The 19,479-nt window shown below is 33.4% G+C and overlaps 4 protein-coding genes across 6 annotated transcripts; 2 read left to right on the top strand and 2 right to left on the bottom strand.

Annotated features, from left to right (window-relative positions):
• Positions 1-5,363: 5,363 nt before the first annotated feature.
• Positions 5,364-7,058, bottom strand: LOC105434949 (cytochrome P450 71A1). Its single transcript, XM_031885128.1, has 2 exons — positions 6,118-7,058; positions 5,364-6,039 (listed from the first exon to the last, which is right to left on the bottom strand). Exons 1-2 carry the CDS (start codon positions 7,015-7,017, stop codon positions 5,413-5,415), a joined length of 1,527 nt encoding a protein of 508 aa, XP_031740988.1. The 5' UTR covers positions 7,018-7,058; the 3' UTR covers positions 5,364-5,412.
• A 2,226-nt stretch (positions 7,059-9,284) lies between these two features.
• Positions 9,285-11,088, bottom strand: LOC101208594 (cytochrome P450 71A1). Its single transcript, XM_011653555.2, has 2 exons — positions 10,132-11,088; positions 9,285-10,052 (listed from the first exon to the last, which is right to left on the bottom strand). Exons 1-2 carry the CDS (start codon positions 11,068-11,070, stop codon positions 9,441-9,443), a joined length of 1,551 nt encoding a protein of 516 aa, XP_011651857.2. The 5' UTR covers positions 11,071-11,088; the 3' UTR covers positions 9,285-9,440.
• A 954-nt stretch (positions 11,089-12,042) lies between these two features.
• Positions 12,043-15,729, top strand: LOC101208356 (serine/threonine-protein kinase AFC2). 3 transcript variants are annotated; one of them, XM_004152449.2, is made up of 11 exons: positions 12,043-12,264; positions 12,902-13,094; positions 13,434-13,614; positions 13,722-13,770; positions 13,868-13,982; positions 14,209-14,300; positions 14,420-14,576; positions 14,673-14,737; positions 14,826-14,923; positions 15,023-15,125; positions 15,219-15,729. In XM_004152449.2, the coding sequence occupies exons 1-11, from the start codon at positions 12,163-12,165 to the stop codon at positions 15,363-15,365; spliced, it is 1,302 nt and encodes a 433-aa protein (XP_004152497.1). In that variant the 5' UTR covers positions 12,043-12,162; the 3' UTR covers positions 15,366-15,729. The 3 variants fall into 3 exon arrangements, with proteins under 3 accessions (XP_004152497.1, XP_011651854.1, XP_031737010.1); XM_011653552.1 differs by lacking the exon at positions 12,902-13,094 and having other exon boundaries at positions 12,045-12,264; XM_031881150.1 differs by lacking the exons at positions 12,902-13,094; positions 13,722-13,770; positions 13,868-13,982 and having other exon boundaries at positions 12,045-12,264.
• A 1,282-nt stretch (positions 15,730-17,011) lies between these two features.
• LOC101208836 (cytochrome P450 71A1) lies at positions 17,012-19,341 on the top strand. Its single transcript, XM_004152451.3, has 2 exons — positions 17,012-18,028; positions 18,589-19,341. The coding sequence occupies exons 1-2, from the start codon at positions 17,051-17,053 to the stop codon at positions 19,195-19,197; spliced, it is 1,587 nt and encodes a 528-aa protein (XP_004152499.3). The 5' UTR covers positions 17,012-17,050; the 3' UTR covers positions 19,198-19,341.
• The last annotated feature ends 138 nt before the right edge of the window (positions 19,342-19,479 follow it).

Genomic DNA, 19,479 nt, shown 5'->3' with positions numbered 1-19,479 from the left:
ATCCAACCCATGTGATTATTTCCATTAGTTGAATTTTACATAATCTTCTTTTAGTATATGTCATTGTCATTGTCATAAAATAAATCAAATTAACTCTAGCCAAAATTCCTTTCACAGTGGAAATGGATCATCAAGGTGCCACCTCCTTATATAAATATTGGTTTTCCATGAAAGAGTTTAGAAAAAACACATATAAACCATGCAAATAAATTATTTGATTTTTGATCCTTTTCTCCGTAATCTTGTAATTAAAAATGACATTTTTTATCCAAAAACTTGTTGCATATTTTCTTATTATTTTTGCATGAGTTTTATTATTGCACTCGTTAGGAAACTTGTTATGTTTAATGCTCTTGTATCGTTAGATGGAAGTGGAGACTTTATAAGTATTGGTGCCATAATTGCTGCGGCACCAAAAATAATAGCAAGTGATGTTTTACATTTATGTGAAACCATGAATATATAGGGAGCACGTTAAAGTTGAAGGTTACATAACTTTTATAACATTAATTAGGAATGATGTGGCCATTACTGTGATTGCTGATGATAGAAGCAATGCCATTGGTTTTGCAACCTCCAAATCTGGCACCTTTTGTAGGCTTGAATTACTCATCATTTTTTCTTCTTTTTCTTTTTCAATCGGTTCTCTTCAAGTGAGAAAGAAAAATGCTCTCTTTTAAGTTCCTATGATTTTGAGTAGTTGGTCTTAGACTTCCTCTTAATTATTATTTTGAGTTAAATTTTCTTTGCAGTTGTGAAGGCAACAACTTTATGGCACAACACAACATTTCAAAATTTGGGTGGACCTGAGAATGGCCAAGCAGTTGCTCTTGTCAATAACAACATTCAAGCGGTATATTACGAGCGTGTTTTTGTAGGATACCAAGACACACTTAGTGTAAATGGAAAGCAACTGTTCTTCAAAGACTGTAAAATCTATGGACTTGCTGTATTTCAAGATTATAAAATATATATACGATTACGGCCAAGTAATACTATTACCATCACTGCACAGTCTAAAAAATCAATAAACGGAAATAGTTGTTTGTCCTTCCAAAGTTGTGATGTAATAGTATTACTTGGTTTGGACCACAGATTTAACAAAGAAGGAGTCATCGTTTCTTGGTTTCCAGATCGGTTGATCTTTGTGGATGTTTTTTTGTGAGAGATGATAGGCTGCTCTGTATAAGTTCTCCCTTGTAAGGCTTCTCTATCTCTTAGAGGTCTTCTACTGTGTATATCCCATGTTTTTATTGTTAATTATAAATCTCAACAAATGTAATAGCCCTGATGAATGCAACAAACAAATAATTTCTTAATTAAAAATCTAGTTATTGTTTGGTATTCCATAATAAATAATAATAATAATAACTCAGAATTCTGATTATAAAACTCCCTCCCAACATCTTTGAAAGCCCATAGAAATTATATAAAAAAACACAGCAACTCACTGAACTCGTCAACCAAAAAACAACTCGTAGAACACCAGTCAATCAACCTTAAGCAAATGTATGGTTAATAACAGTTCTCTAACATTGTTAATAATCAAGTCCTCAAGGTTATTTGACTAAAACTTACATTTCTTGGAAAAGTTCCAGTCTTCTACAAAAATTTTAAGGTGTTTGTGTTGATGTGTTGCTATCATCTCTTTGCTCCATATTATGGATGACTTCTTTTATGGATGCAACCGTCATCTGTCCATCATTATTCAGCTTCCATTTAGGTATATCAGCATCTTGGGATGAGTTTAGAGAAGGGAGAAGGGTTTTCAGCTTAGACCATTGTTGTATTTCGATGCTTCTTAACATGCCTTCTAGGATCCCAATCAACAATTTGTTGATTACACATCTCTTTAACACTCCCATTTTGAAGATTTGAGAGGGAGAAAAGGCGATGCTTGTATAGGGAGAGCGAGGATTTTTTGTTCCATGAACCATTCCAGAAGGAAACTTTTTCATCATTGTTGAGCCGCCAATTTACATTTGTAAGAAACCAATCAATCCCTTTGATAATAGATCAGTACAGAGCCTTTAAACTGCTGAATTTACTTTTTGTGGAAAAGCCACTAATAGAATCCTTTGTGTATTTGGCAAGATATTAAATTTTTTGAAGGAGGTTGATTTTCGGAGATGAAACGTCGTAGCCATTTACTTAATGAAGCAAAATTTGTGTCAGTGATTCTGTTGATGCCCAAGCCACCTTTTATCTTTTGGAGCGATAACTTTAGTCCATTTTAAGAGGTGTGAATTATTGTCCTCTTTAATATTTTTCCACAAGAAATTCCTCCATAGCTTCTCAATACTTTTACAAACACCAATGGGGGCCTTGAATATGGATAAATGGTACTTGGGAAGACTTTCGAGAGTTGCATTGATGAGGATCAATTTGCCACCTTTTGAAATGAATGAATATTTCCAGTTGCTGAGCATTTAATTATTTATTATATTTTTCTGTAATATCGAGAAACACCCAAGTAATTTATAGGCATGTGTTGAACTTGAATTCCCTAGCATATATCAACAATTTCAGCTATGTTTGAATCAACGTTCATAGGAGAGATGGTAGATTTATTCAAATTTATGTTGAGACCTATAGCAACTTCGAAGACGTGTAGGACACATCTGAGATTAGAAAGATATTCATCATTGTTTTCTATAAAGAGTAATATATATCATCAGCAAACAGTAAATGTGTAAGATTGAAAGCCTCCCCGATCTTGACTCCTTTGATATTTCTTTTTTTTTTTTGTTCCAGATTTGTAAGAAGCATGCTGAGATAATCGATGGCAAGAAAGAAGATGAAAGGGGATATAGGGTCACCTTGTCTTAGACCCCTGCTGGGATAAACTTTGCCACTTGGTCTTCCATGAATAAGGATAGAGTATTTAACACTAGAGATGCACGCTTTCACCTATTTCCTCCAAGTTGTTGAGTAATTTTTCTTCATAAGCATGGAAATCAATGGACCTCCAACTAATTTTGTCCAAAGCTTTCTCAATATCGAGTTTGAAAATGAAACCTTTACTCTTTTTATTTCTCCAATATAGTCCACGGCTTCATTTTCAATTAGAATAGCATCCGTGATTTGTCTACCTTTTCACACCATAACCAGCTTTATATAGTGAATTAAATTTGTTGAATGAGAAGAGATCTTAAATGCAAAATTTTACTTATTTATTATTGGTATGAATTATTTAATTAATGTAGTTAGTGGATAGTTTTGTAACATGAAAAATAATGAAAACCATTTTCTAAATGAATGAATGAAAACTTGGAAAGCTAAAAGGTTTAATTAATTTTTAAATTAAAAAAAAAAAGTCTAACATCTAATTAATGTATTTTAGTGGCAATTTTTTTAAATGTACTTAATATCTAGATATTAATTGTTAATTAATTTAACAAGTTACGTGACTTTATAATTTTCTTTTAAATTTTTATTTAACAAGGTTTTTGACTAAAAAGATCATGAAAATGAATGACAAATCTGAAATATTTTTAAGAAATGACATAGATTCATGAATTTTTTTATTTTATTACATGACCCGTAAATATTTTCCAGTTTATTGTATTTATGAAAATTAATCTTTTATTTATTTATTTTTGTTTTGTAAATTATTTTTTATGATCCGTTAACGAGGTGTTTGGAGATTTTGAAGGGATTTATACTATCCCTCGTGAGTGAAAATCTTGTTAGGAAGCTTTTCATGCATTAACGGATCTTTTATTGTCAATCATAAATCTCATAAAATGTAATAGCCATGATGAGTGCAACAAATAAAGCTCTATTGTCTGTTGACGGGTTTCCATGGAATTTTGAAGTACGTGGACTTGCACCGAACAGAGACATGGTTAAGTCTCCAATTTCAAAAGTCTATGTAAAGCTATATTGTTTGTTGATGAGTTTCCATGAAATTTTGAAGGTTTTAGAAGAGTTGTGAAAATTTAGGACAATACCACCCTCCTTACTTGTATTTACTTTCATCCTTATTAAGTTTTTCTAACTAGGTTTCATTGAAATTACCAATTAATGGAACTGTGTTTTTTTTAGCTTGTGCTCATATGTCGATTTCTCAATCTCAATGATATTCGGTTGTTATCCAAGAAAAAACTCAAAACTTTTATTTGATTATTTTGTTTGGCTTCTAGCATTTAATACGAATTTACTTTTTGGTTGATGGTTGAGATTTTTTTACGTTAGTTTGTCTTATTTTACTTTTTGGATGCAATCAAATTGATCATCTTCTACTTGACAATCAGATTGCGATTTTGTCTTAGTGATTTAAATGTGGGTGGACAACACCAATCACATAAAATCCACTTTTTAAATTAAGATTGAATCATTTTGGTAAGACATGGCTTTGAAGGTTTGAAAATGAAATTATAGGGCACAAGGTGGAATATTTAAATTAATTAACAATTCTGCAACCCCAAATTTTTAAGATGAATTTTATTCTATTCATTATTTTGTGTTATATTTGCTTCTGATTGGTCAATTGTTGGTAATTAATTAGTTGTCTTTTACATCATTTGTTTTTTCTTTCTTTTGAAGAGTACATTATTTGTATTGTAATGAAGAGGACACTTTGTATTCATTCTCTGTGTTGTTAGCAATTTCTATTTCATTTTAAACACAACGTTAGATACTTTGTTGAAAACCTCCATATTTTAGTCCAATAACGGAGAATAAACTCATTTTTCATGTCAACATAACTGCTGTTGAATCAAACAAAATTATGCAATGCGAAAATATTAAGCATATGTTGAATAAAACTTGAGAGTCTTCCGTGTTTTAGTTTTCAACTATGTAATATTGATTATGAATATGTGATAACATGATCAGTTATGCGAAAGATTAGAATATCTCATCGCATATGTTGACATTCCTAGACATTATGGTTAAGTATGATAAGATATATGAATGTCGTAATCTTTATTATATATTTAAAAGAATCAAACGTTTTATTATCGTTTTGTATTTAATAAGTCAACATAATCTCTCCCTAAATAAAAATGTTACAAAATCAATTTTTCATATATTAATTTTTAATAATTTATTAATTTTCTCACACTATATACATATTTTTTTTTCATTCTTTCGTTATATATGCGAGAAACTTTCATAGGCAAAAAAACCTTTCTTTCAAACATTTTTTTTGAGTTTTGTTCGAGTGTTTATCTAAATGGTGTGAATCCAATTGATAAAACTGAGTTTAGAATAATATAAATATTAATTCACTTTTAGTTGATTACAATAAATTGAAATATTTTTAACATTTAATCAATTTTACAGACTAAATTTAAAATTTATTGAAATTACATAATCTTAGATAAGAAGTTTCAAAATTTAGACTTAAACTGAACCAATTTGAAAGTAAGAATACGAAAATGATATTTTAATCTAAACGAAAAGTAATTAATGGGAGAGGGACGAGGCAAAGTAAGGCTTTGCCACAACCTCCAAGTGAGCTTTTCTATGCATTGTGATTCCATAAACTTCAGTCATATCCAAATCTTTAGCTTCAATTCCATTAGGAAGCTCCCAATCAAAACTATGCAAAATCTGAGCCAAAGCAAGCTCAATTATGGTGATTCCCATAATAATGCCTGGACAAATCCTTCTTCCAACTCCAAATGGAATGAACTCGTAATTCAGCCCTTTGTAATCAACTTCATTCTCCAAAAACCTTTCTGGCTCAAAAATTTCTGGATCCTTCCACCATTCTTGGTCTCTCCCAATTGCCCAAATATTCACAAAAACCCTTGTTTTAGCTGGAATATCATACCCTTCAATCCTCACATCTTCTATAGTTTCTCTCGGAACCGAAACCGGCGCTGGTGGATGCAATCGGAGCACCTCTTTAACCACAGCTTTCAAGTAAGGCATTTCTAAAACATCACTCTCTGTTACATTTCTTCTATCACCAACAACTCTACGAATTTCACTTTGTGCTCTTTTCATGGCATTTGGGTGTGTTATGAGCTCCGTCATCCCCCAATCAAGAGCTATGAAAGTGGTGTCAGTTCCTGCAATGAACATATCCTACAAAAATTTCCCACATAACATAACTCAGTTAGTTTCAATAACAACAACATAGGAATTCAGTTCACGGAGTTATACCAAAATAATGGCTTTGACATTATCCATAGTAAGGAGAAATTTATCTTCAAAACCATTCTTCTGTATATCAAGCAAAACATCAACAAGATCCTTAGATTCTCCAAGTTTCTCACGGTCGGGACTCTTATGTTCAGCAATTACTTGATCTAACAACTTATCGACCGCTCTAAACGCCTTCACAAGCCTCGCTTTTGTCCCTGTTAGCGTACTGATAAACGACAGAGAAGGGAACAAATCCGCAAAAAAGAAGCCACCAAGCAACATCTGTAACTCTTCGAGTAACTCTTGAATCCCATGAAGATGGTAGTCACCACCGGTGGAAAATTCCCTCCCAAGCGCCATTCGACAGAGCACATCATTGGCATACATTGTCAAGAGGCTCGTGAGATCCACTGGATTGGTGGAGTGGGAGATTCTGTTAACCAAACGGGCAACTTCTTGTTGTCGAATAAAGGCAAAGGATTGGACTCTTTTGGCATTAAGGAGTTGGAGGATGCATATTTTTCTGAGTTGGCGCAAGTAAGAGCCGTAAGGGGAAAAACCAATGTCAGTGCAGTTGTAGAAGATGTGTTGGGCAGAGTAGAGAAGGGGGCGGCTTGAGAAGGAGAGGTCGTGGGTTGTGAAGGCTTCTTTGGCGATTTTTAGTGATGAGATTATGAGAGTTGGGATTTGTCCGAGTTGAAGAAGGATGATGGGGCCGAACTTTTGGGAGAGGCGGCAGAAAGAGAGGTGGGGATGGTTATTTAGGTGGTGGAGGTTGCCGATTAGTGGAAGCTTTGGTGGGGATGGTGGGAGATTTTGGTTGGGTTTTGATATGAGTTTTGGTATGAGAAGGAGACGGAGAAGAGAAATGAAAAAGATGAATGTGGAGAATGAAGTGAGAGATGGAAGGATGAACATTGTGTACGCTCCTTTCTTCCTTCTCCTTCTTTATCGATATCTAAAATATAAATTTGATAACGTTACGTTGTTACTTTAGATATTTAGAGAATTATTGGGATTTTACGCTCCTTTCCATGGTCCGCAATGACCCTATCATTATTGAACTATACATATTTTAGGCACGTCATTATCTATATCATTATTGAGCTATACATCTTTTAGGCACATGATTAAAGATCTATATCATGGAATCAATTTTGTAATATTTTGTAAATATTTTTATTTGTTAGGATGATCATAGTAAATAACTCAATCAAAAAAATAATATAGAAATATACTACAACTTTAAAATATTTCTAAATATAGCAAACATTGACTTGTAAAATTTTTTAGAATTTCAAGTTTACCCTTCATCCCACTTTGGTGAGCTAAGAAATATTATTGAGATTAAAAAACTTGTAACTTAACCCTAAAGTTGTTAAAAAGTTATCACCATAACTTAACAAAATAAACTCATGCTCTCCCGATGGTAAACTTGAATCTCCTTGAAGATGGACTCAAAGGTCTGAATTCATTGACCATAGTACAATTATGATTGATACTCTGTCAAATTCCTTTACGGTCTTTGATAATCTGTCATAACGGAGAAGGTAATGAAGAAGATAACCGATTTACCTTTGTATACATTTTCACCATAAATACAAACTTTGAACCGCAACTGTGAAGAAAAATTCTACGTTCACACAACTTCTGCTTTTTTTTTCAAAAAAAGAACTTATAATAAAATATTATTAAATATGAGGAATATATTCTTATTTAAATATGTGTTCGAAAGAAGAAGATATTTAAGAAGGATCTTTTAACTTATTATTAGAAAGATATTTCATGTTTCTGTAAATAAAAATTAATTAATTTTATATTCGTAAAAGAATGACGGTATTTATCTTTTTGTGCATTAAAAATGTGAGACTCTCACACTTTAGGATATTTATGATTATAACTATACATTTGATTCTCACTTACACTTTTATATAGAAAAAGAAAAACTCATTTTACATTATATCTATTATAACTAAACGTAAAGAGGTGTGACCTAAAATTTTGCCTCTATGAATTGGTAATGTACCATTATATTGTTGAAGTTTTACAATAACAATCTTTAAGTGGTTATTGTTTGATAACAAGTTCGTTTTCAATCATTTTTAGTTTATATTATTTTCGAAAGATGAGTTTAAGTGAGGTACTTTAGTGATTAAAGAGAAAAAATATATATCAAAAGAGAACATTAGAAGATAAAACTTTGAACACTTAAGATAACCATTATATTGATATAACACAAAAATCTAATCTTGAATTAATATGTCCCTTAAATAATTATCTTTCGTACAAAAACTCCATAGTTCAAACATAATAAATATAATGTATTAAAAGATAAGAAATATTAGAGACAAAATGTAGTCCATAAAAATATTCAAATTAAACAACTTAAAGAAGATTAATGAATAAAATCATTGTTATGTAATTTGTAAGAATATTTATATGTTGAGTGAATTTTTAACATGATATTCATTTATATTTGAAAAAAGAAATAGACTATTTTAACGGTGGATTGTTTTATATTTTTATTGTAGGTTAATGTATTTGGAAAAATTAGACTATTTTAATGAAATACACATTTTTATTTGGGGTCTTTTAAACTATGTCACAAGTTCTCCACCCCTTGACGTTGTACATTCAGCTATCATGCAATGGTGTTCAACATATCATTCATAAATTTCATATATATTTTTTTTCATATTATCCAAATTCCAAAAGAGGTAGGAGAGATGGATGGTTGTTAAAGTTGTAACTTTCAAACTCAAGAAAGAATGAACAAATCCCTTACGATGATACAATATTGTATGAAGTTTTGGTATAGCGTCAATTCAAAGGCAATGGTCGAAGGTGAGGAGGAAAAGAACACAATGAATTGGAACCACAATGATTAGCACGAAGTTAAAAGTTGCAATAAATGTTGTGGAAATTGGAATAGTGGTTTGAAAGAGTAGTTTATGAGAGGTACCACAAATCACCTCTCCAGCTCATTTTTCAATAGCCACCTCATTTTATTTTAGAATCTATTTTTTAAACACCGAGAATCAAAGTGTATCTTTTACTAACTTTAAATCTGAAAGACAAAAATGTATTTTGTTATTTGTTTTATGAACATTTTTTTTTTTTACCTTTTTCTATTCAAATACTGACGGTGGTATATCTTTAAACCTTGCTAATTTTGAAAATTAAGAAAAGTAGAACACTGATTGATGAGACTTTCTCATTTATTTAGAAAATAAACTATAATCATTAACATTACAAAAACATGATACAAGAAGTTTACTCCAATTTGGGGAGAAAACAAAATTTTATTGAAATATGAGTACCTAATTAATTAGAGAAGTTAATTACACAAAGTAAGGCTTTGCCACAGCTTCCAAACGAGCTTTTCTATGCATTGTGATACCAAAAACTTCGGTCATATCCAAATCTTTAGCTTCAATTCCATTAGGAAGTTCCCAATCAAAGCTATGCAAAATTTGAGCTAAAGCAAGCTCGATCGTGACGATCCCCATAGTAATACCTGGACAAATCCTTCTTCCACCCCCAAACGGAAGGAACTCGAAATCCAATCCTCCATAATCAACACCACTTCCTAAAAACCTCTCTGGCTCGAAACTTTCTGGGTCCTTCCATGATTCCGGGTCTCTCCCAATTCCCCAAACATTCACAAAGACTCTCGTTTTAGCTGGAATATCATACCCTTCAATCCTCACATCTTCCATAGTTTCTCTCGGAACTAAAACTGGCGCCGGTGGATGCAATCGGAGCACCTCTTTAACCACAGCTTTCAAATAAGGCATTTCTAAAACATCACTCTCTGTTACATTTCTTCTATCACCAACAACTCTTCGAATTTCGCTTTGTGCTCTTTTCATGGCCTTTGGGTGTGTTATTAGCTCCGTCATCCCCCAATCCAAAGCTATAAATGTCGTGTCTGTCCCTGCTGCAAACATATCCTACAGAAATTGCCCACATTTTACATCATCAGTTTCGTAAGTAAAAGAGTAAAACAGAGGAAATAGAAGTGTTGTATACCAAAATGATGGCCTTAACGTTATCCATAGTCAGTGGAACTTTATCATCAGATCCATTCTTTTGTATTTCAAGCAAAACATCAACAAGATCCTTCGACTCCTCCAGTTTTTCTCTCTCGGGATTCAGATGTTCGGCTATAACTTGATCAAACAACTTATCGAACCCGTTAGCTGTTCTAGCAAGTCTCGATCTCATTCCTGTGAAGTTACTAAGAAAAGCCAGAGAAGGGAACAAATCCCCAATACAAAACCCACCAAGTAAAATCTGATACTCCTCAAGCAACTTTTGAATCCCATGAAGATGGTACTCACCACCCGCGGAAAATTCCCTCCCAAGCGCCGATCGACAAAGGACGTCATTAGCATACAGCCCCAACAAGTTTGACAAATCCACTCGATTGTTTGAGTGTGAAATTCTATCAACCAAACGGGCAACTTCTTGCTGGCGAATGAGGGAAAAGGATTGAACCCTTTTGGCGCTAAGGAGTTGGAGGATGCAGATTTTTCTGACTTGGCGCCAGTAAGAGCCGTAAGGGGAAAAAACGATGTCGGTGCAGTTGTAGAAGATGTGTTGGGCGGAGAAGAGAAAAGGGCGGCTTGAGAAAGCGAGGTCGTGGGTTTTGAAGGCTTGTTTAGCAATTTTTGGAGATGAAATAATGAGAGTTGGGATTTGTCCGAGTTGAAGGAGGATGATGGGGCCGAACTTTTGGGAGAGGCGGCAGAAAGAGAGATGGGGATGGCGACCGAGTTGGTGGAGGTTGCCGATTATGGGAAGTTTTGGTGGAGAGGGTGGGAGATTTTTGTTGGGTTTTGATTTGAGATTGGGGATTAGAAGGAGAATGAGAAGAGAAATGAAGAAGATGAATGTGAAGAATGAGGAGAAGGACTCATTGAAACAAGGAAGGATAGGCATTGTTCTTCGGTTGAAAAGTGATATCATAATTTTTTATCATCCCCAAGATTTATAATCTTAGGGTTTAGGTTTACAATGTTATATAAAATAATTTTTAGTCTGGTTGTTAATCTTTTATATGTTATAGCAACTAATGCACTATTATCTATGATTATTATAAATAGATTTTAATTTGAAAAAATTTAAAAGTACGAAATAATAAGTTAAATTTAATATTTTAATTTTTGTACCGTATGCATATGCATGCAATTATTACAAAAACAAAGACCATTTTAGAAATAAAAATTAAATATATAACTATCAATGCTATATTTACAATTTTTAAAAAATATTTACGTATACTATTCTTAAAATTGTTACCATGCATAGGATTAGTATCAAAAGCCATTTGTAGAGAGATTAGGCCCAATGAAGCAATACCAGTCCAGATCCAGGTCCACGGAAATAATTGATTGGGCCGGATGGAACAATCCCAGTCCGGATCCAGGCCCACATAAATAATTAAAAAGGACGTGGACAATTTGATTATTTTAGTTGGTTAAATATTAACCTATCTAATTAAATAATTAGTACTCTCAATAAATCTGGTTACTGAGTTTATAAAGCAGTGCTAATTTATTATTGTGACTTATTGACAACTATAACCCAAGTCTGAAAGTAATTAAAATGTAATGGAGATTTGAGGTTGAATTATAAAACCGTAAAAATATTGAACAATGAAATTATAGAAGCAAATGCAAGACTAGAGGGACAATATAGTATTTTAACAATTAAAAAATTGGCATCTTATCCTATTCGCTGTGGCATATACTTTTGTATCACAAACAAAGAAAAGCCAACCCAACCATGGTTAACCCTTACCCTGGTTTGGTTATTAAAATCATTGACCGAGTTTAGAAAAAGAGATTCCCTCTATATCTACGGTTCCTTCTTTGCAACGTGGACGGTTAGATTCCCTTTCATCCTCCATATGCTTCGTTGTTAGGTTAAAATTAGGGTTGCCTTTCATTTCCATTCCACAATTTTCCTTCTGCCCAATTATATTTCTTCTCCTCTCCTTCTCCTTCCCCAAACCCCAACGTAGTCTGCTTCTTCAATCCTTCTTCCTTCTGCGAGATCATGGAGATGGAACGCATGATCGAGTTTCCTCACACACATCTTGATCGGAGGCCCCGTAAGAGGGCTCGTCTGGGCTGGGACGTTGTCCCTGAGGCCCCTAAGGTATAATCTCCCATCCTCTCTTTCAGATCTGATTTTATTTTGTCTTGATTTTGGTTTTGTAGATCTAGATCTGCCGGATTTTTCTTTGTTTAGGTATGTCTTAGTGTCTCACACCGAGGTATAATCTCTGAACAACGTAGCTTTAGAACCCTTTTGTTTTGTCTTCGTTTTTGTTAAACCTTGCCTTTTCTGATTTTTTTATTTTTGTTTTTGTTTTTCAAATTTTACTCCGTTTATAAAGATTCTGATTTTCTTGTAGTTTCTTTATTGATCTGTTGAGTTAACAATTTTTTATTTTATATGTAAGCTCGAATGATTTAACTTGCCAGATCAGGTAAGTATTGTTTTTTTATTCATATGGATGATGGCTCGAAATTTTTGTTTCTATTTTTATGGATGGTTTTTTGTTTTAATTGTTGATCAATTCCACGATCTGTTTTAATTACGCGTTTTTTCGCTTATTTTTCCACCACCCGTGTCTCTTTACCATGAATTTCGTTTATATTTCTTGCATATCAAAGTATCCATACAACAAAAATCTTGCAATTTCTTTTGCGTTATGGATAATGAAGACTTTGGGTGAGGATATTAGGTTTAGGAAGGGCAAACTTTTATATGAATGGGTGACTGTGTGTAGGCTCAGGTAGGAATATGTTGTGGACAAGAGATTGCGAATATTCCAAGCTTTGCATCTACAAGAGCACCATCAGATCATTCTTCTAATCCACTATTTGTTAAGGGAGTGGCACGAAATGGTTCTCCCCCCTGGCGAGAAGATGACAAAGATGGGCATTACATGTTTGCGCTTGGAGAAAATTTAACTTCTCGCTGTAAATACACTCGACTATGATTAAAGAAACTTTTATGTGCTATCAAGATAGATCAACCTAGGATCCATATCTTTTAATTTAGTTCCTTGGCTTATTTAAATGATGGCTATATTTTAAACGTTTGCATCCAACTGAAGATGATATTTAAAAGATTGTTCATCATCTTCACCTTAATTTGCTTATTTAAAAAAATTGAACCCACATGCAACTTGTTGTGCTTTTCAAAATCATTATTTATTTGGAATTGTTAAGGAATAGTGAGGTTTTGGGAATTATGAACTTTTCTTTCTGGTAGCTGTTTCTTTTTCTTACTTGGTCAATTCATTTCTTCTATGACAGATAAAATACATAGCAAAATGGGAGAAGGTACTTTTGGGCAAGTGCTGGAATGCTGGGACAGAGAAAAAAAGGAAATGGTTGCAATTAAAATTGTGCGTGGAATCAGGAAATATCGTGATGCAGCTATGATAGAAATTGAGGTGTTGCAACAACTTGGAAAGCATGATAAAGGTGGCAACCGGTGAGTGTTTTTTTAAAATTTTCGCAGACTCTTTTATATGCTGCTGTTGGTTCTCTGTGGCTTTTGTCTTCTTTGTGGCTATGGTTAAATGGCTTTATTCCTTGCAGTTGTGTACAAATACGGAACTGGTTTGACTATCGTAACCATATCTGTATTGTAAGTATAAGGCTGTTTTATCATGGATTGATTTCCCGGATTCACCACCAAGTATGGGGGGTTAAAATTTGTGGGTGAACTTAAATGGTTTTAACAGGTGTTTGAGAAGCTTGGGCCAAGCTTATACGATTTTCTACGGAAAAACAATTATCGCTCCTTTCCCATTGACCTAGTTCGTGACATTGGCAGACAACTGTTGGAATGTGTAGCATGTGTGTAGTATTTTATTGAACCTAGTCCCTTTTTCTTTCCTTGTTCTTTTAGTGTCTTTTGTTTGTTTGTAAAATTTACTCCACAAATCTCTTCACTTCAAATTAGTTATTGCCATCTGCTACATGTTCCATTTTTTATTCAATTTTAACAAAATTGTGTGACGAGTCAGTTTCTTATCATTTTGTGTTCTGTGTACTGATAATTTCATTGACCCTTGAAATTCAGTCATGCATGACCTACGAATGATACACACTGACTTGAAGCCAGAGAATATATTGTTGGTCTCTGGAGATTATGTGAAAGTACATGACTATAAGGTACTTTGATTTGTTTTCTATCTGGTTTCCATTTTAAAACTTTGGTTCTTTTTTTGAGGAAGATCGTTCCAGCTATTTTAGGTTCTGGCTTCTCATAATTAATTTGATCTTTTGTTTAGAATTTATCTCGATCACCAAGGGACAGTTCTAACTTCAAAAGAGTGCCTAAGTCAAGTGCTATAAAGGTGATTGATTTTGGTAGCACTACTTATGATCGTCAAGATCAAAATTACATTGTATCTACACGGCATTATCGAGCACCAGAGGTTATTCTTGGTAAAGAATTCTGATCATGTTTTTAACCTTTTTGTTTTCTTTGTATATTCTGATATGTGTTGAGTGCATGACTTGATCATTCATTCAATTGTGTAGGCCTTGGATGGAGATTTCCTTGTGATATATGGAGTGTTGGCTGTATCCTTGTTGAACTATGCTCGGTATGTGTTTCTTTTTCTGTTAGTACATTCTATATAATACATAATTGTAGGTTGTGTTTTTGAAATCTCAACATGAAATCATTTTTAGGGTGAGGCTCTGTTTCAAACTCATGAAAACTTGGAGCACTTGGCAATGATGGAGCGAGTCCTTGGTCCATTGCCACAGGAAATGTTAAAGAAAGTAGAGTGAGTAATTTCTGGCCATTTATTTTCTCTGTTATATTATTTTTTGCGAATCAGGAGGCAGAATGCTGATGTGTATTTTCTTTGATTTTGTGTGTATAGCCGGCATGCAGAAAAATATGTAAGAAGAGGTAGATTAGATTGGCCAGAAGGTGCAACATCGAGGGATAGCATCAAGGCTGTTCAAAAGTTGGCTCGATTACCGGTTTGTATTCATTCTTATGGTGATACCTTAACTGTTGTATATGACCTGTGGTTTATAAATTTTACCTTAATTCTCTCGTGAAAATACATGCAGAACTTGATAATGCAGCATGTGGATCACTCAGGTGGGGAATTGATTCATCTTGTGCAAGGGTTGCTTCGATATGATCCCTTACTTAGACTAACTGCTCGTGAAGCTTTACGGCACCCATTCTTTACAAGGGATTCCTTGAGGAGATAGTAGAGGATATATGTTGACTCTCATTATTAACTGTGACTGGCATTCAAGTCTTTTACACTGTTCTACTTTCTTCTTCATGCAACTGTATAGCTGTTGGCAGGCAATGGGGGTGAGCCTGTTGATTGACGATGCGGGCTGAAAAGGAGCAGTATATCTCTGTGATGTTGTAAATATATATGCTTACTTCAAGCAGAGTTTTGCAATGGTAGCACAAGTTGCTTAAGATTGCACGTGATTCTTAATGGGTGAATTGTTCAGTAAGATAGTACACTAACTTAATTTTTTTACAACATTTGGCTGTACGGTAAATGTTGAAATATGATGGTTGACAGACATATATAATATTGATGACTATTGCAGAGTATCAAGATGTGTACCTAAATTTATTCATCTATTTGTTTGATTAATAACAAATGTTTGTACTTTTCGCCGTTGATTAGAATGTTGTTTCTTTCAATACTAAAATGAAAATGAAACAAAGATCCGGAAGAAAAAAGAAAATACCATTAAATCGAAGTAAAATTAAAATTATTGGACATTTGTTTGGATTCAATTCTTTTGTAATATTGATCAATACTTTCCATGTTCTTATACAACACAAATAAACACAACATATCTATCAATAATAAATTTAGATACAAACCTCTTGTGCGGTTAATATATAGTTCTCATTTTCTATCAAAATCCCTCTAGATTTTGATATTGAATTATTAACATGAAGGTTGCGTCATAGAGTATCATTGATTTTCAAAATTTGGTGTTAAAGTTGTACTCTATGCTATTTAAAGAATAATGTATACAACACATAATAAGTATATGATATGTTGAAGAAAACTAAAACTGTAAAAAAGATTTATCCATTTATGAAAGAAAGATATACGTCCAACCATCAAAGCTTAACCCAATGAAGTTATTTGGATTCATTCAGCTACATTTCGAAATTTATATATATATATAACCTATACATATTTGGACTTTACTTTGTTTTAAAAAAAGAGAGAAAGAGATCAATTTCTCCCATCTAACCTTAAATAAGAAAAAGACAACACATTAAGTTCCAAATTCCTAAATGAACGTGAAGATTTTGTATTATTTAGGATTCGGTGGCGCCTCCGACGTCGGAACATGAATCGGCAAAATCTCTCAATGAACCTCACCGCATGATCGTCTCCACCGACGCTAACTTCATTTTCTTCAAACTTAAACCATGGATCCTATACATTGAATTAACATTACGATTTCTCCTTCCTATTTGGATAAATACTTTTCTTGTTTATGGTGAAGCACACCAATTTAGATATTACAAAACGTTATATTAAACTTTTTAAAAAATATTTGAAAATTCGACCCATTTCCAAACTCTGTCAAACAATTAAAATTCAAAAACCAACTAAAAAATATGTAAATTTGACTAAATAAGTAATTTGATAATATTCTAACTTTGCCCGTGATTTTTCAATTATTTGATTACAACTTATGACGTAACAAACTTTTTATTTAGGAGACAATCGAAAGATGAAACTATTGGAAAGGTAAGTTTCTTGAAAAATTAAACTGGTAGATTAACATATTTTTTTCTTACTCCCACGCTTGAGTCAATCGCACTCCCTCTCTTTCCATTATATATAGATCGATATAAAACGTAAGGAATTCACAAAACCATACCCTCAAGAAAAAGAGAGTAAATGGATCCAACATCCTATAAAAATCTCCACCAACTTCTGCACCAAATGACTCATTCTCCACATGGACGAAGCATCATTGTTCACTTCATCTCTTTTCCTTTCATCTTCTTCTTCCTTTTGATCCTCTTCTTCCTAATTTCACTTAAACTCTTATCCAACAAAAACCCAGAAATAAAAAACTTACCACCATCGCCACCACAACTCCCAATAATTGGCAACCTTCACCAATTAGGCAACCTCCCACATCGCTCAATGGCATCTCTTTCAGAGAAATATGGTCCTCTAATGCTTCTCAAACTAGGCCGAACCCCAACACTCATTGTCTCATCATCCAAACTAGCAAAAGAAGTAATGAAATCCCATGACAACATCTTCTCAAGCAGATCCCAAAACACAGCTGCAAAATGCTTACTTTATGGATGCCGTGATCTGGCCTTTGCTTCCTATGGAGAGCATTGGAGACAAGCCAAGAAATTGTGTGTTTTGGAGCTTTTGAGTCCCAAAAGAGTTGAGTATTTCCAATATATTAGAGAGGAAGAAGTTGAAAATCTCTTAAAAAGGATTGGTAGTGAGTCGTGTGGTGTGATCAATCTCAACCAACTTTTTGTATCAACTTCAAACCATATAGTGGGGAGATGTGTTTTGGGTGAGAACTATAAGGAAGAAAAGGATGGGTTTGGTGAAGTTACAAGGAAGGATATGGTGCTTTTAACAAGGTTTTGTGTTGGGGATGCTTTTCCTTGGTTTGGATGGATTGATGTGTTGAGTGGATTTCGTGGAGAACTCAAAGCTTGTTTTGAAACATTGGATAAGCTTTTTGAGAAAGTGATTGAAGAGCGTAGGGAAAAATTGAAGATTGGTGATGATAATAATGGATGTTGTGATGAGAAGGACTTTGTGGGGATTATACTCAAATTGCAACAACAAGATGCTCTTCATTATCATTTCACTATGGAAGATTTCAAAGCAATTTTACTGGTTTTGTTTCTTTTTCTCTCTTACCATGCTACCGATTATAACAATTGAATTCTTTTTAGGCAAGATAGACCTCCACATCAAGAAAATAGAACCACATATAATCATCTCAAAACTAAATGGAACTTTCCTTATATGGAGAAAATTTTCTAAAGTGTAGTAGAAGAATCCCCTTATGTATATATGAGTTACATGTGTCATCACTATCATATATCTTTGTTTATGAGCAAAATGTCATGGCTCTCGTGAACTACTATAGTCTATATAAATAGAAATTAGTAGATATTTAGATTTATAAATACTTTAATGTGGTTAGCCATTTACAATGATTATCTTTTTTTTACTAACAACTTCCTCTGTCACATTTAGTTTCTATTATTTGTTTCATGGCCTCTCTGATCTTTTGATTAAATTTCAACTCTTCAATTTGTTTTTTAAAAATGTTTAACTTTCATTTTCGACATAATTTCAGTCCCTGGTTTTTTGCAATAACTTTCTTGTAAATTTTAATCTAAACTTTTTTCACTCTCATTTTTATTCTATGACTATTATTGCAAATGCAGGATATGTTTGTAGGTGGAACAGACACAACAGCAACAGGTTTAGAATGGACAATGGCAGAGCTGATGAGAAACCCAACAATCATGAAAAAAGTTCAAGAAGAGGTCAGAACAATAGTTGGTAAAAAACCAAAGATTGAAACAAACGACATTCAAAAAATGGATTACATGAAATGTGTTATAAAAGAATCTCTAAGGCTCCATCCTCCTATTCCCCTCATGCTTCCAAGAGAAACAATCGAAAGTGTCAACCTTGAAGGTTACCAAATTCCACCAAAAACAAGGGTTTGGATCAATGCTTGGGTAATTCAAAGAGACCCCATGATGTGGGAAAACCCAAATAAGTTCATACCAGAGAGATTCATGGAGGAAAAGAAAGCAGTTGATTTCAAAGGTCATGACTTTGAGTTCATTCCATTTGGGAGTGGAAGAAGGAAGTGCATTGGAATGTCATTTGGAATTGCTTCTTTTGAATATATATTGGCCAATCTTCTTTACTGGTTTGATTGGAAGCTTCCAGATGGGGAGTTGTTGGATATGACTGAAGAAAATGGTCTGTCTGTTTTTAAGAAACTTCCTCTCATGCTTATCCCAATTCCATTTTCTCCCTAATCTTTTGGTGTTTTTCCTTAAGCATTAGGTGTATTGAGTGAGTGAGTGAGTGAGTATATATAGTAACGTGTTTGTTTATGAAGTCACAATGTGAAATATCCATGTTTGTGAAATATATATGTTTAGAAAAATTATTGGCATAAATTCTTAAAGCAATTAGCTTCTTTGTTGTGGGAATATTTTTAGCTCATCCTTCATGGAAATAGTAGTTTGATTTAATGTTTTTTAGTTGGGTTCTGATATCCTATTTAGGGAAATTGAGTGAAAATTTTGTTCACTCCA

The sequence above is a fragment of the Cucumis sativus genome, chromosome 1, assembly GCF_000004075.3.
Source record: "Cucumis sativus cultivar 9930 chromosome 1, Cucumber_9930_V3, whole genome shotgun sequence".
Taxonomy (NCBI): Eukaryota; Viridiplantae; Streptophyta; class Magnoliopsida; order Cucurbitales; family Cucurbitaceae; genus Cucumis; species Cucumis sativus.
The sequence above is the reverse complement of the archived record's forward strand: the minus strand, read 5'-3'. Positions and strand labels throughout refer to the sequence as shown.